General features: G+C 34.5%; 1 protein-coding gene across 8 annotated transcripts in view; it reads left to right on the plus strand.

The window, feature by feature from the left end:
• The window catches only part of ZNF644 (zinc finger protein 644), an 83,177-nt gene that overhangs the window by 54,113 nt on the left and 12,215 nt on the right, over positions 1 to 16,849 (plus strand). For 4 of the 8 annotated variants that reach the window (XM_012730142.1, XM_012730145.1, XM_012730141.1 and 1 more), the window contains 3 exons: positions 6,694 to 9,725; positions 9,901 to 10,506; positions 12,404 to 12,526. The exons of 2 other annotated variants lie outside the window; for them this stretch is intronic. In XM_012730142.1, the coding sequence (XP_012585596.1) occupies positions 6,694 to 9,725; positions 9,901 to 10,506; positions 12,404 to 12,526 (3,761 nt within the window). The remainder of the gene's footprint in view (positions 1 to 6,693; positions 9,726 to 9,900; positions 10,507 to 12,403; positions 12,527 to 16,849) is intronic. 2 more of the 8 variants (XM_004689787.1, XM_012730144.1) reach the window with 1 other exon arrangement.

Here is a 16,849-nt window from a genome sequence, read left to right on the forward strand (position 1 = left end):
ATGCTTTAAGTCTACATTAAATATTTCTGAATTTAAAATGAAACCCCAGAGTTAAGCATGTAATTAGTAGAAACTTGTTCGAAGTTCAGATGTCAAATCAGATGAAAAGTAGTGGTTAGTCAGTGATTTAACATCACAGAAATACATAGTTTTTATTTTTAGAGTGTGAGAGAGGTGCATACTTCGTGTCAAGGAAAGCTAATTTCTTGTACTTGAAATTTGCCATCTGAATGAAAGGAATTGTAGTTATTTACCTTAAAATGTTTTTCTTGGAAGATAATTGGGTTTTGTGGACAGATTTTGGAGGGAAAAAGTTGAATACATCATTGAGAGTTCACATTTAGCAAAACAATTCTTTCATAGAAATAAAATTCTAATTTTGTGCATGTAGGCCATTTGTCAAAGCTGAGATAATCATTTATCTTACTCTAACTGTGTGAAGCATAAACAATACAACCAGTATTCATTGCATATTGAACATGACTTTGTACTCTTCTTTGGTCATAATTATAATTTATTGCCATACCTTTTTCACTTGCAAAGTTCTTTTTTAGGACATTAAACTTTGATTAATGAACATCCATTGCTTTTCTACTACTGTTGCTTCTCATTATGTAATTTTGCCAAGTTGTTAAAGTTAATACTTTTTTCCTAACTCTCTGCCTTGCCTTCCCCCCCATTTTCTTCCACTCCATGCTCCAGTCGATTATATAGCAGTTTGAGATATGTCTCATTGTGTTAGTATTTTGTAAACTTCACAGTTTGAGGTGTCTCATTGTGTTAGTATTTTGTAAACTTCACATCACCCTATGTTATTAGGTATTTATGATTTAATATCTTATTAATTTGCATTATCATCCTATTATATAATGAGAATAACATGAATGATAACAGGAATGAGACTTTTAGCTAGTTCATTATAATTTGGTAGATAGTTAAAACCACATATAAATTAATTTATCATGCCAGTGCTACTGCTGCTGGTAAGAAAGCATCATGAACCCATTTTATTTGATATTTCTGCTTATTCCCAATTATTTTCTAGATGTTCAAATTCTAACATTTTCTTTGCAGCAGAAAAAAATTTTTGATTGTACATAAAATGGTAATGATTTAGATAGCTCTGTGGCATGAGTGTATTAGACATGTGGGACTATATTTTCATTGTTCAGAATCAGCTTTTAGCATATTACAAATTATCTAAAGGGTTATTTTAGGTAATTTTGAGTTTAGAAATACTTTTTGTTATTTTTGGCTCATTTCAAGTAATGTTAAGTTTTGTTTACAAAAAACATAACTGTAACATTAAATACATAGTACATATGAAAAAGAATCTTGGAAGTCATCTATACCTCTGAATTCTGTATAGTGTTGTTAATTCAACAATATATCTTAATTGAAAAAGTAAGAAAAATTGTTTTCAATCTTAGTACCTTATTTTCTTCTGCATAAATCAATTAGGTGAACTGTACAATTTTACTGTAGTGTTAGACAAACGTCTGCAGTATTAAATGATCCTCTTTGTAGGTTTTTTTCTCTTAAAGGTGAATTTTACACAGTATTCAAAACATGTTAATTGTATATCCTTTCTACACATCAGTTCTTTAAACATTAGAAGATTGTTGATTGTATTGGTTGTTAGGGTAAACATATTAAATGTTATCTCTATTTTATTATGAAAAATAATGCTATATACCATTATGAATGTTCTTGTTTCCTGTCATTGTGACATCCAGGCTAGGATTCTACTAGAGTAGAATACTCTGTCTTCACATGCATGGTATACAAGGTGAACTTTAGGTATATGTACTTGTACACTTTTATCTGGGAGATTTGGGCTTAAATGCTATAGTACTTTTTTTTTTTAATTTATTTATTTTATTCATACAGAACTGGGGTACAGGCCAGAGATGCGGAGGGTGAGAGAATTCACCAGACAGAGTGGGGAGCAGAACAGGCAGATCAACAAAGTACACTGCTGAGGGGAGCAGTGGGCGGGTCAGGAGAGGTCTGCCGCGCCATGTGGTCACCTCTGGGCAGGCGGGGATCGAACTCATGTGGAAGTGTGTTGAGCTTCTTAGTGCAGTGCTTTAACCCGCTGCGCCACCAGGGAGGGCCAATGCTATAGTAATTTTAAAAGTAGTATTTCAGTTAATTATTTGCCTTACAAATATGATGACAGTTGTGGGTGTTTTTTCCTTCTTGACCCATTGCACATATGACTAACTAATGTTGTCATGTGTTCTCAAGGATAATTTAAGTGAAAGGGATTTGTAGAGATCTGACGGATACTAACTATAACTGAGCTTGTGGGCAATACTAATTTATAGCCGTGTAATGTAGTTTTTAATGAACTAATATAGAAAAGCTAAAATGTATTTTATGTGAAATTATACTACATGACAAAGGTTGGCATTATGTAATGAGTACCCACAAAATATTAGCCTACTTGCAATAAATACAATTAATAATGTACATAAAAGAATGAAATTAAGCTAATTTTCTATCGAAAGAGAATTATTCACGAACAGAAAGTGGACAGCATAAATTTGATGACAGGAAGGTTGTATCTAATCTGAATTACTGAGTGACCTAGGAAGCTTGCTCAGAGGAATTACAGAATAATTATGTTAATATGCAATTATCACCTCATTTCTTCTGTAGTAACCTCAAGATGTAGTGTAGTGAGGGTGTTATAGCAAGTGCTGATAGTTTGTGAAAATACTGATGTTTGAGATTTCTGAGACAATAAGTCTAGCTTGAGGCATATAAGTGATGATCTGTCATGTTGAAGACAGATCTGACCTTTGTACTTTTTTTTTTTAATGCTCACAGTATATATAACTACAGGCAGTTATAGCTGTAGAACTCATTATGATTTTCTAAAAACTGAAATGTTTTATGTAGATTAAAAATTACATTTGCAGCTTTTTATAAAGTGTAAATTTTTTTAAAGAACATTTTAGAATTCAGTTAAAAGATTATGGTTTATATGGTTTTACATGGAGATGGACATAGTAATAATGTCTGAAACATTTTATGAAAAGATCCTAATTGATACTACAAATTCATTGGTTGCAATTTAGAAAATTCAAACAACAGAACATTAGCTTATCTTTAGTTTCCCTTTTAAAATATAATGAATAATGCTTACCTTCAAATATATAGGGAAATAATAATGTTTCCTACTGAATATTATTATAAACTTGTTATTGGTGACTGTTGTATATATTTGTCTATATAGATAGAACTTAAAAAAGCAAAACTATTTGAGATGGTGTTAAATTACCTGTAGTTCAAATGTTTTCTTTCTGGGAGGACATTTTAACCATTTATTAATGTGGGAAAATAATTTTCATGTTAAAATTTTAGATCCACTATTTGGTGCAGATTTTGATACTTTGTTAATCACACTCTGTGCAGTGCCTATGCATGTTGAATAGCATTAAGAAAAATATATTTTGAACATTTTCAGTCTAAATATATTCTGGAAATTAATAGAAAGTTTGTTAGCTTTTTTAAAAATCCTATCATGCAAGTCAGATTTATGATATTTCCCTATTAGGACATTTTATGCTTTAAACTTGTAAAAGTTATTCTTGTGAAAATCCTAGATTATGTGGAGTCAATGTCTTTTAGCATATTTTAACTATTAGTGTACTAGTAAAAATATTTTCTGAAAAGGAGTAACTTCTATTTTTGACTGGTGATGGTTAATTTGGGAATAGGTAAACCATATTTCATTATGTAGGTATGAAGGAAAAATTTTGATAAAGATCATTTTTAACAATATTTAATTTGATCTTTTGTCTTTTTGCTAGTTGTGTTTCACCGATAATAGATCTGTTATGCACTTTTTTGTTGTTTTTTTGAGAGAAGTATCTGCAGAGTGTGAACTTATGGGAAGCTCTTATAAAGCCATTCTGGTAATGAGGATGCAGTCTCCAAACCAACATGATATTCTCATAGTTTTGTCACCCTGCTGTTCAGGGGGTACCAATGAAGTTGCTTTAAATGGGAAGCGTCTGTTCCATCTCTGAACCTCTAACACCAGAACAGATGGGTGGAACATAGAACATGGAAGGTTTTACCTCTGAGGTGGTAACAGTGAAACCACTCATTAACACTGAATTTACCACTTCGTTAGCAACGTTGCTTCCTGTTGAGAAAAGCTAATATAGGCTTTCAAATTGACTGAGCATATATTTGTCTACCTCTATGACAATAAAAAATAGGAAGGAATAGAATGTGTCTTTCCATCTAACTTTTCTAAAATCATGTCATTCATGGAGATTTATGATGTTGTTCCTTTTAGGACATTTTATACTTGTATTTTTACCTGCTTTACTGAGAAATAACAGGAATGGGTAATAGTGTGGCATTAACAATCGCTGCTTCTTTGCATTAACATTTACACACTCTTTCCTAACACATGTTTATGTGCTGCCCATTTTTAACTTCTGTGTATGTGATGTAGAAACTCCTGCTGGGTGCTGCATTAGCACCATTTTGGGGTGATAGCTTTGAATATGATCTTATTGGAAGTCTATTTTTATTGCTATGGAAGTTTGCCAATCTCAAAACAGAATTCTAAAATCTTGAGGAATGGAAAAGTGATCGTACAAATAATACTAAGAAGCATATTTATAATATTTATTGTTCAAAAGAACACATTTTGTGAAAAGTATAAAGTCACTTGTAAGTGCTTATTCTAAATTCTGGAATAAGGAAATTAGAAAGAATTCATTAGTGAGCTAGATACAATGTTTATAAAGCAGGCAACTGACTATAAAAAATAGAAAGTAAACATGAACTTGATTGAAAGGCTCTTGTTTCTAAATATCGAATTATAAATAAGTTCCTGCTGCCATGAGAATATATTACTCCTTATAAAAATGATTAAAAAATACATTTAAACACAAGTCTATGAGTTTACACTTGGTCTGAGCATGAGGGTAGTTTGTCTGTTTACTAGTCTAATCCTAGTTCTAAAGCATCACTGGGCACATACTGAGGACTCACAAATATTTAGAGAATGAACAGACTATAATTATTGTTGTGTGACAAGGAAAAAGAAAGGTGGAACTTTGTGCTACTACTTCACATAGCTAATACTTGGTTAACTGTAAACTGTACCTGAATATTATTGGATATAGTGAGGACCTGCCCACTATTGTTGAATTAGGGAATCATTGCCAAGATGGAATTTGAATTATGTTAACGGGGTATCTGACTTTCATTGGAACGAAACTGTTTTTCTTCTTACACTCTAGGAACTTTTGCTTTGGTTTTGCGCTGAGTGCTCTAGTCTTTTTTTGTTGTTGTTGATAATAAAATTCTTTAAATTATTCATAATACACAATTGATGTGTCGAGCTGATAAATGTCATTCATTGCACATCTGTGACCCAGATATATTGTCAAGTACAAAACTAGAGTAAAGATTCCTGATAATAAGGGCTTTTGTGTTCCCTGTAATTTTATAGAATAATTTTACTAGGTAGCCAAAAACAACCCCAAAGCTCAGGATTCACATCCATATCTTCAAACCCATTGGCTGCTTTCTCCTTTGCTTTCTCGATTGCCTGAGCACCTACGCCAACCATTTACAAGTTCTATAGATATGATGGTGACCAGCTCACAGTCCTCTCTTCAAAGTTATCCAGTCTTCCAACGAGACTAGCAAATCCTACACACCAAGGTCCTTTCTAAAGGCAGAATAAGAATAGGAAGCTCACCATAACAGGGGAAATAATTACAGCTACAGTATTGTCTATCTCTGAAATTTTCAGAAGTCTCTTTTCTTCTTCAAAACTTAGTTTTCTTCCCATAGGGTTAAATATATTCTCAAAAATGCTTGTTAAAATTTTACCTAAATTTTATATGATATAATTTTTTTTAAAAAGGTCAATGTATATTTATGTTGTTTCAGGGTAAAATTTTTAGATTACTGTAGTAGTCTGTCAGATCAAAATAGGATAATAGCCTTTTGGGTTATGTAAAACTTTGTTAGTTTTTGATTTTAGAATTCATAAGTAAGGATAATTTTGAGAAGGAATAAATTTAGCCCTGTGAATAGTTTGCTTTTTTTTTTTAAGTTAATAGACATTTTTAGGAGAATGAAAGTCTTTAAGAATGTAGTAATCTTAAATTTTTTTTAAAAAGTGCTTTTTCATACATTAACTATTGATATTAAAACAAATATGTTCTTAATATAGTTATTTACTGAGTGTTATTTTTGTTACCTTTCTCCAAGAATAGATTTTTAATGATAAAACTTTTTTCTCTTCAGTAAGAATGTATATTATTCTCTACTTAGAGTATAATTGTATCTGATAGATCATCTTAAGATCATTTTCTTTTTGTTAGCAGTCCTTATGTTTAATTTTTAAACTTTGTTTTCTGCCTTTTAACATACTAATTTATGTGGTTCGTGCCTCTCTAAATTTACGTTGCTTTCCTCTATATATTTTGTATATTTGAAACCTTGGGTAGTTGTTGCCTCACACAAAGAGACATTTTTGAAATCTTTCCTTTTTTTGAAAGTGTTTTCATTCTTGAAAAATTATTCCCAACTTTCTGTGTAAATAGAATTAAACTAATAAAAATGTGTATTTTCAACTACCATGCATTCTTACAATATTTTTTCCATGCAAATCTAAAGTTGTTTTTCCCTCCCCCCCCCATTTTCTAGAGTAAATGTGTTAAATGGGCTTGCCAACAATATGGATGATGTGAAGATAAACACCGATATTTCTGGTGCTAAAGAAGAACTCCTGGATGACAGCAGTTTTATCTCAGAGAAAGAAAGTGGAGTTCTTACACCAAAAGATTGTCAAACATCATTTCAGAAAAATAATACCTTCGCTCTATCTGAAGAACTATCAAAGGATAAATCTGAAAAAGCCTTAAGTGGAGGCCAGTCTAGTCTATTTATACATGCTGGTGCTCCTACAGTTTCTAGTGAAAACTTTATCTTGCCTAAAGGAGCTGCTGTTAATGGACCAGTTTCACACTCCTCCTTAAGTAAGACTTCCAATATGAATAAAGGCAGTGTTTCATTAACTACTGGACAGCCTGTGGATCAGCCAACAACAGAATCTTGTTCATCTTTGAAAGTGGCAGCCGATCTTCAGCCATGTACACCACAGAAAGCAAGTCAACACCCAGTTTTATTTTTGTTATCAGATGTAGCACATGCTAAGAATCCTACCCATTCCATTAAAAAACTACCTACCTCTGCTTCAGTTGGTTGTGACATTCAGAATTCAGTAGGGAGTAGTGTAAAGTCAGAGAGCACTTTAATAAATCAAGTAGAGGTGGGTGAGGATAGGGAAGATTTATTGGTAAAGGATGATTGTGTCAATGCATTAACAGGAATTTCCTCAGGTACAGATGAATTTAGGTCAGAAAATGATACAAACTGGGATCCTCAAAAAGAATTCATTCAGTTTCTTATGACTAATGAAGACGCAGTGGATAAAACTCCAGTTCACTCCAAAGTTGGTCTAGAAAAGAAGAGAAAGCGGAAAATGGATGTAAGCAAGATAACTCGTTACACTGAGGATTGCTTTAGTGATTCTAATTGTATCCCCAATAAGTCAAAAATGCTAGAAACAGACTTCTTGGAACAGAATGAAGAACTGCAAGCAATAGACTCACAGAAATATACATTGTCAAAAGTGAAGCCTGAATCAACTGATGAAGAGTTGGAATCTGTGGATACTTTTCAACATCTGATTTATAACCCAGATAAATGTGGAGAAGACAGTTCACCTGTTCATACTAGCACTTTCCTTTCAAATACCTTAAAAAAGAAATGTGAAGAAAGTGATTCTGAGTCACCTGCTACTTTCAGCACCGAAGAGCCATCATTCTACCCCTGTACAAAGTGCAATGTGAATTTTAGGGAGAAAAAGCACCTCCACAGGCATATGATGTATCATTTAGATGGGAATAGCCACTTCCGCCATCTTAATGTTCCAAGACCATATGCTTGTAGAGAATGTGGACGGACATTTCGAGATCGTAATTCACTTCTAAAGCATATGATTATACACCAAGAAAGAAGACAGAAGTTAATGGAAGAAATTCGGGAATTAAAAGAACTTCAGGATGAAGGAAGAAATGCACGATTACAGTGCCCTCAGTGTGTGTTTGGTACCAACTGTCCTAAAACATTTGTACAACATGCTAAAACCCATGAAAAAGATAAAAGGTACTACTGCTGTGAAGAGTGTAACTTCATGGCTGTGACAGAAAATGAATTGGAATGCCACCGAGGCATTGCTCATGGAGCAGTGGTAAAATGTCCTATCGTCAGTTCTGACATAGCCCAGAGAAAAACTCAAAAAAAGACTTTCATGAAAGATTCTGTTGTAGGATCATCCAAAAAATCAGCTGCCTATGTATGTAAGATGTGTCCTTTCACTACTTCGGCCAGAAGTATCTTAAAAAAACACATGGAGTACTTGCATTCTTCGTCGTGCGTGGATTCATTTGGTAGCCCTCTTGGACTTGATAAAAGAAAAAATGACAGCCTTGGAGAACCTATAGATATCGATAGCACTAAACCATTAATTAAACAACAGTCAACCACATTTCCAAAGAACTCTGCTTTAAAACAAGATGTAAAGCGAACGTTTGGGTCATCCTCACAATCAAGTAATTTCTCAAAATTCCATAAGCGGACAAACAGAATACAAAAAGCTCGGAAAAGTGTTACCCAGTCAGGTGTAAATGTGTGCAATCAAAACAATTCTCACAAGACTGTTATGATTAAAAGCAGCATTGACCAAAAACCCAAATATTTCCATCAAGCAGCAAAAGAAAAATCTAATGCCAAGGCAAATAGCAACTATTTTTATAGACACAAATATGAAAACTATAGGATGATCAAAAAATCAGGTGAATCGTATCCTGTGCATTTCAAAAAAGAAGACTCTAGTTCACTAACTTCTTTACATCTGTTTTCTTCATCAAGTAATTCTCACAATAGTTTTATTTCAGATGCTCACAACTCTGACACCAAAAGGCCAGAAAACTTCAAAGACCATAGGCGTGGAGCTGTAAAGAGAGTAAAAGAATCTAAGAAAGAAAGTTCTGCTGGAGGAGAAGACTTAGATAGCTATCCAGATTTCTTGCATAAAATGACTGTTGTTGTTTTACAAAAACTTAATTCTGCCGAAAAGAAAAATAGCTATGAAACAGAAGATGAAAGTTCCTGGGATAATGTCGAGCTAGGTGATTATACTACACAGACCATAGAAGATGAAACCTATAATGATATTAATCAAGAACATGTAAATTTATTTCCTCTATTTAAAAGCAAGGTGGAAGGTCAGGAGTCTGGAGAAAATACTACCCTTAGTTATGATCAGAATGATGGTTTTTATTTTGAATATTATGAAGATGCTGCAACTAATAACTTTTTGCATGAGATACATGATCCCCAGCATTTAGAAAATGCAGAGTCTTCATTGTCAAAGCATGGTTCTGTTTTTCATTGGACTGATTTGTCTCTGGAGAAGAAATCGTGTCCTTATTGCCCGGCAACCTTTGAAACAGGTGTTGGGTTGTCAAATCATGTCCGGGGCCATCTTCACAGAGCAGGATTGAGCTATGAAGCCCGTCATGTTGTATCACCAGAACAAATAGCCACAAGTGACAAAATGCAACATTTCAAAAGAACTGGCACAGGGACACCTGTTAAGCGAGTTAGAAAAGGTAAGTTCATGTAGATCATTTGGGCTAATTGTCCTTATTCAAATTCAAAGGAGTTGAAGGTTTTGTTTGAATTTGGTCTTATTATAGTCACATAATTTCACATATCAGAGTTAGTTATAAGGTGGTCAATTTATTTTAAGAATTCTGATGTAACTCTTAAAAAAATTTTTTTTAGCTATAGAGAAGTCTGAAACCACTTCAGAACACACTTGTCAGCTCTGTGGTGGTTGGTTTGATACTAAAATTGGATTGTCAAATCATGTTAGAGGCCACCTGAAAAGACTTGGAAAAACTAAATGGGATGCTCACAAATCTCCAATCTGTGTTCTGAATGAGATGATGCAAAATGAAGAAAAATATGAAAAGATCTTAAAGGCATTGAACAGTCGTCGTATTATTCCCAGACCTTTTGTAGCTCAGAAACTTGCATCAAGTGATGACTTCCTATCTCATAATGTTATACCTCTTGAAGCATACCGTAATGGCCTAAAGACTGAAGCTTTATCTGTGTCTGCATCAGAGGAAGAAGGTCTGAGTTTCTTAGGTGAATATGATGAAACAAAGCCAGAACTGCCTAGTGGGAAAAAGAATCCGTCTCTTACACTGATAGAACTGCTTAAAAATAAAAGAATGGGAGAAGAAAGGAATTCTGCTATTTCTCCTCAAAAGATACATAATCAAACAGCAAGAAAGAGATTTGTTCAGAAATGTGTTCTTCCTTTAAGTGAAGACAGCCCATTGATGTATCAGCCACAGAAAATGGACTTGACTATGCACTCAGGTAAGAGGACACTTACAACTATCTTATTTAATGTAAACAGTATTATTATGCTTGTTTTACTGGAATATTTGTAGACATATTTTCTTTTTCAGACTCTTTCATTTAAGCTGCTTTTTTTTCAGAACAGAGATTGGTTTTACTCTCATTTCTATATAAATCTTCAGTTGATGCTCATCAGCACTGAATTCTGTGTGCCTCATTACTTGGTCAGAATGTAAGGTGAGAACTGAAGCATAAACAACAGCTGATCTGTAAAGAATGAAATTTGCTGTGGCTTGGGAGGTTCTGTGGATGGGTGGTTGATGTTGAAAAGCATAGTATTACAGAAAAGGCAAGCCCCTGTCATATATTTGTTAGTTCCCTAAAATGATAATATTCTCGAGATGTAGCTGTTGGTCTTCCTACTGGTTTGGTAAACAAAACAAAACAGACTCACTAAGCTGAATGGATTGGTGTCTGATGCGTGTTGTGATTAACCCAAAGAAACTTCTCTCCATTCCTCATTGTATTTTGGGATAGTTTAGTTTTGGAAAACCGTTGTGAGTATAAAACATGTTTGTTTGAGATTTTAAATCTTCCAATGGTGTACTTATAGCCAGAATGTGTGTTTTGGCTTAGTGCTTGTCACCAGTTTTTTTTTCCTTTTCAAATGAGTATTTTGTATTTCTTAGCAAATGATGTAGAGGTTGAAATAGTCAAGCCTTATTTGGTATTGTTAAGTCTGTTTCATACTTGAACAATTTTAAGTGTCTATAGATACTTTTGGTGGTTAAGAATGTTGGATATCAACTTTGATGGTCTCACAATTTTAGTATGGTGTCGAATGTACCTTGATGTCGTAGAAAATGATCATGGATTAATAAGTTACTGTCATGTTTGTTTGTTTACTTTGGGCCGATACGGGGGCATCGGAATGCAGTTTTGATATAAAGAAAAGTTACTGGTATTATTGCAATAGTCTGAAAAACAGTTTATTTTGTATGGGCATCTGGTTAATGGGTTTCTGGTTACTAGAGCTCTTTCTCATGTGAATAGTCTGAATTCAAAGTCTATTTCAACATTTTCCAGGAGGATAAAATGTAAGGAAGATGTGTTAACTGTGTTGAACAAGGTGCAGTACACTTCAGAGAGGTAAAGCATATTTGTGGCTATCACACTGATGTTGAAGAAACCTATTGAAATGTGTGGAGGGAATGAGGGTTGTCTGAGAAGTTAGGAGTTTCTTTATTGTTTCGACTGTTTTCTTTCCTGTGATGACTAAAATGTTAACTTGTTGATCATTTATTTAACACAAAGATTTTAGCAAAAACTTCAAATCATTAACTTTCATTATTGATTGCGCATTCAGAGTAATGAACATAAAATGCCCTGAATAAAATGTTGTGTCTAACAGCTGTTCAGTGGTGTGTTTTACCACCTTTTCTCCCAGCCTTCATCAGAAAGCCTAATTTAGTATTGAGCCTTTTACGGTTTTGCGGATAAAACACTTTAATTACCACTTTGTCAAGTAGACTTTTTAATTCTTTTTATTGGTGATGTTGTAAGCTTTGAAACTTCTCAACAGAATTATGCTGTTCAAATCACAGGATTGTATTTTAGGTTTAGGAAATGATCTGCGTAACACAGAAATCTGCAAGAAAGTGATAATAGGTGTTAAATCTAGAGGAGCTCAGATGTAAAGACATTCCTCTTACACTTTTCCAAAGCATGGATTGGCTGTAACTAATAACTACAAACTAACAATAGTTGATTTCACTCCCTCTCCCTAGTTTAAGTTAAGCTAATTCACTGAACGTTTTTTAAAACCATCTTTATTATGGTACTTTTCACGCTTTTAGCTAAGAAAATTTCACTTTTTGAAGTGAGAACTGGATTATAGTTTTCTTTTGAATGATAGGTATGCCTGTGAAGCTTAGAACATGTGTGCATTGCAATACGACGTTTACAAGTGCTGTTAGCCTGTCCAACCACTTACGCGCTTATGCACGAAAGAAGAGTGCTGGACTTTTGACTGGTACAGGTATGTTTGAACAGATAACACAGCAAGCCTCTTTAATGCAGTACAGTTTTTTTTTTTTTTTCTCACCAGATTGGTGCTAATTCAGATGATACTTATAGCTTTCTTTGGTAAGCAACAGTTGAATCTGAATACATATTAAATTTCAGTAACTTGTTAACTGTTAGGTAAAATTTTAAGCAAGTTACTCTTTCACTTGGCTCTTTCTTATTGGCTTGATTTTGGGAAATGAGCCCAGTGGAACTTTTGAGTCTACATTATTCTCAATGATTTTTAAATTATACCTTTTTTTTTTTCTTTTAAAAAATTTACATTTCTTAGTAGATTCCAATAAGACACCTCCCTCTGGTTAAGAAACTGTAGTTCTAGATTGGGGAAATCATACTGAAATTTCAAGTATGTAGCTGGCTTAGAAAATTAAGCAAATTAATGAACTTTTATTAGTCTTCAGAATCTTTGAGTAGCAAGTCTTTCTTAAAATGACCCATGTTGACAACTGACTAGGTTCTCTTCATGTCCCTAAATTGTAGTTAGGTTTAATCAGTACAGCTATGCACTTCAATATTCACATGCACATTTCTGTGTTATTTTGGATTGGTTAGCCCAGCCTTGCAGATGCCTCTTCCTACTATTGGCCTATGAAAATTTTATTAATTTACTCATGTAATAACTGCTTCCTAATCCCTCTAAAATGCCTTGTTCTTTTCATTTGTAGCATTTCAAGCTACCATGCTTTAGTAAACCCCATTTCTCTCACTTCTTAAAAGATATGCTCTTTTCTAAATGGGTCTACATAAATCCTTTTGCCTAAAATTTCTCTTCCAATCTTTTTATTTCTCTTGCTCTTTTAAACTGCTGCCTTCTGCTTTCTTCTAGTTGTTGTTTCCCCAACTTTTTGTTCTTCCTCACATCTTCTATGGCTTTACATCCATTATGTTCTCGCCACCAAAGAAACACTTGTGTTCATACTAGTGTCTTCTGCTTCTTTGCTTTATCCTTTGACTTGATAAACAAATGAACAGGGATGGCTGTTGACCATTGGTATTAAAAGGAGGAGGGTAGAGTGACTTTTGCTTTGCTGGAATAGTCCTCTTACTGTGAGGTTTTAGTTTTTATAACATTATTCCCACCCTCATCAGATTTGGAAGGTGATTACAGACATTAGAAATTGCAAAACAATGAAAATCAGAGACTGTAGAAAAGGGAAATAACTTACTGTTATCATAGTCATTTTTATTGAATACTTGCCTTATGTCAGGCACTGTAGTTTGGTTCTGTAACAGTCTTTACAACCACTCTATGAGTTATAGGTGCTGTGATTCATTTTATAGGAAACTAGGACTTAGAGAACTTAAAGCAAGTTGCCTGAACAGCTACAGTAAATATTAGGAAAGTTGAAATTTAAATCAAGGCTCTCTTACCCTAGACCATTGTTATCATATGTATAATGAAAGCATTTGAGCATCTTAAAAAAAAGTTGGTTTTTGAGTTGTGGTGAAGATAGGAGTCTAACGTAGAATGTACAGGGAGGGGCCCAGGAACAGTCACACCTGAATTAAATTCAGGAGATGTTAGAAATGTTCTATTCTGTCTACTCAGGGAAATTATACAAATACTCAGTGAGGCAGATCTCTCCATTTGGAGAGAATGGATTTTTTTTTAAAAAAAGATGTATTTATTTATTTGTACAGAACTGGGATACAGGTCAGAGATGCGAAGGGTGAGAGGATTCACCAGAGACAGAGTGGGGAGCAGAACAGGCAGATCGACGAAGTACACTGCTGAGGGGAGCAGCGGGCGGGTCAGGAGAGGTCTGCCTCGCCATGTGGTCACCTCCGGGGCAGTTGGGAATCGAACTCCTGCAGAAGTGGCTTAAGCTTCTTTGTGCTGTGCTTTAACCTGCTGCGCCACCAGGGAGGGCCGAGAATGGATTTTTATAAAGCATTAAAACAATGCTTTATTCCCTCATCTGAAAATCATTCAATGTAGAATTAATTGCTTGTGACCTATCTTCACTGACCAAGAGTGCATACTAATGAACATTTTGTTATCTTAAAAAAAGTCGTTAATAGAAAATAATGAGGACTTTAAAAAAAAAAAAAAGATCACTCAATACTAACCAAAACAGTAGAAGTGTTTGAAAATATAGCATAATTGCTTGGCAGTCTTCAGGAAATGAGAAGTTGCAGAAAGTGGATGGAGGCAGGGGATATTTTCCACAGCTCGTTCCCACATTTAAGAAACAGTAACGCACAAACTAACTTTAGATAGCTTCCTTTACTTGGAAATTTTGATACTTTACCTGGTTTGTAAAATCTTCTAGACTAGTAGAGCTACAGAGATGATTTTCTGCTTATTCTTGCCACCTAGGATTTTTTTTAAGATTTATTTATTTATGCATCTGGAGATTAGAGCAGAAGTGTGGAAAGTGAGAAGATTCATCAGAGACAGAGTGGTGAGCAGAACATCCAGATCTACTGAAATACACTGCTGAGGCGGGAGACAGGAGAGTTCTGCTGTGCTATGTAGGTCAACTCCCTGGCTGGATAAGGAACTCATGTTGCAATGGCTGGCAGTAGCTTGATAGTGCTGTGTCTTTTAACTCCTGCACCACCAGGGAGGCCCCCATCTAAGATTTTTTTTTTTTAGTCAGCTTTATTAATGTTTGTTGTTGAACTCTGTATACAATAGAGTTCTATATTGTATTTATAAATTCCACATGATTATTCTCTTCCCCTATTGGTCTATTCTATCACTGGTACAAAGAAGTGGTCCTAACCTATTGTCTTGGAGGGTTTCACTGGGTTATTATAAGAAATTCATAAATTCATGTGAATAAGATGCATTGTTCCAGTATATTGTTCCAGTATATATATACTTTTAATAAAAAACATTTCTGTATTAAAATCTTTACATTAATCCAAGTAGATCACAAAGTTGGAACAATGTAAAGGAGAAATAGGAAGGAATAAAGCTTCCACAAGAATGTCTAGTATTTGGGCTCTAGCAGTTTTCAGTCTTGTGAATTTTAAATGACGTGACCCACTCTTGAAAGAAATACTTAGCTTTCCTAGGCTAAAGACCTACTTGATGGCCTGTGATAGAAGAATCTCTTAAGCTTTCTTAGACACATTAAGCCCTTGTCTTTTGCAGGAACTGGAGGCCTTTTGATGGGCAGGTATAGTCCAGATATTCCAAATAAAGGAAATCTAAACTTCAATGAGTCGCTGTCTCCTTCCTATTACTTAGAAAAATACTTGCAATGTGATGATTTTTGATTTTTTTGGGTCATCATAAAAGCTACATGTTCCATCCCACAAATATTGTGTCCACAGATTTAAAAAAAAAAATTTTCATCCATACATCTTCTTTGGCAGAAAATTGGAGAATGCAGAGATGCAAAAATAAAATGAAGTAGTAGAAACACAGAACTGAAAATCAGGAACCTGAAGGCTTTTTATTTTTTTTTAACAGAAAATTAGAAAATGCTTACAGTGCCAGAACTGGCATTTGTAACAAAATAGTTTGAGTTGTCACATAAGTAAAAGAAATCATCATTCTTAATGTTGTAAAAGGAACTAGTAAAGTAAGAAAATTTTGGAGTAGAAATGGAGAGATGGCTATACTGGCTATATAATTAAATTGTGAAAAAATAATAAACTCCTAGGGTGTCCTTGGTGGCACAAGGTGGTTCAAGTACAGCACTGTGATGCCAAGCCACAGGCACTGCAGCATGAGTTCAATCCCCTCCCAGGAAGCTGATCCATATGGTGCAGCAGACTTCGCCTGACCTGCCCATTGCTCCTCTCAGCAGTGTATTTTGGTTATTCTTTCTGTTCTGTTCCTGCTTTGTCTCTGGAAAATCCTCTCACCCCCTACCGCCATCTTTGGCCTATACCATAGGTCTTATGTGCACAGATATATAAATCTTCAAAAACAAACAGACAAACAAACAAAAACAAAGAATATACTTCACCAATTAAAATTTTGTTCAGAACTAAGTTTATCAAGTCACTTGGCAGTTTCAAATAAATTGCTCAGTAATTCAGTGTACCTTCAGCTGTGGATAATCATTTATGAAATGTTTCCCTTTTTTTCCCCCCAAGATTTGAAAAAAAATTATTCATACAGAACTGGGATACCTGCCAGAGGTATAGGAGCAGTGAGAGGATTCACCAGAGACACAGTGGGGAGCAGAAAAGGCTGACTGACGAAGTACATTGCTGAGGGAAGCAGTGGGCAGGTCAGGAGAGATGTGCCTCACCATGTGGGTCAGCTCCTGGTGGTGGATAGAACTCATGTTGCAGTGGCTTCTGAGAACTTCAT

Source organism: Condylura cristata, unplaced genomic scaffold, assembly GCF_000260355.1.
Source record: "Condylura cristata isolate star-nosed mole 26May11 unplaced genomic scaffold, ConCri1.0 scaffold00026, whole genome shotgun sequence".
Taxonomy (NCBI): domain Eukaryota; kingdom Metazoa; phylum Chordata; class Mammalia; order Eulipotyphla; family Talpidae; genus Condylura; species Condylura cristata.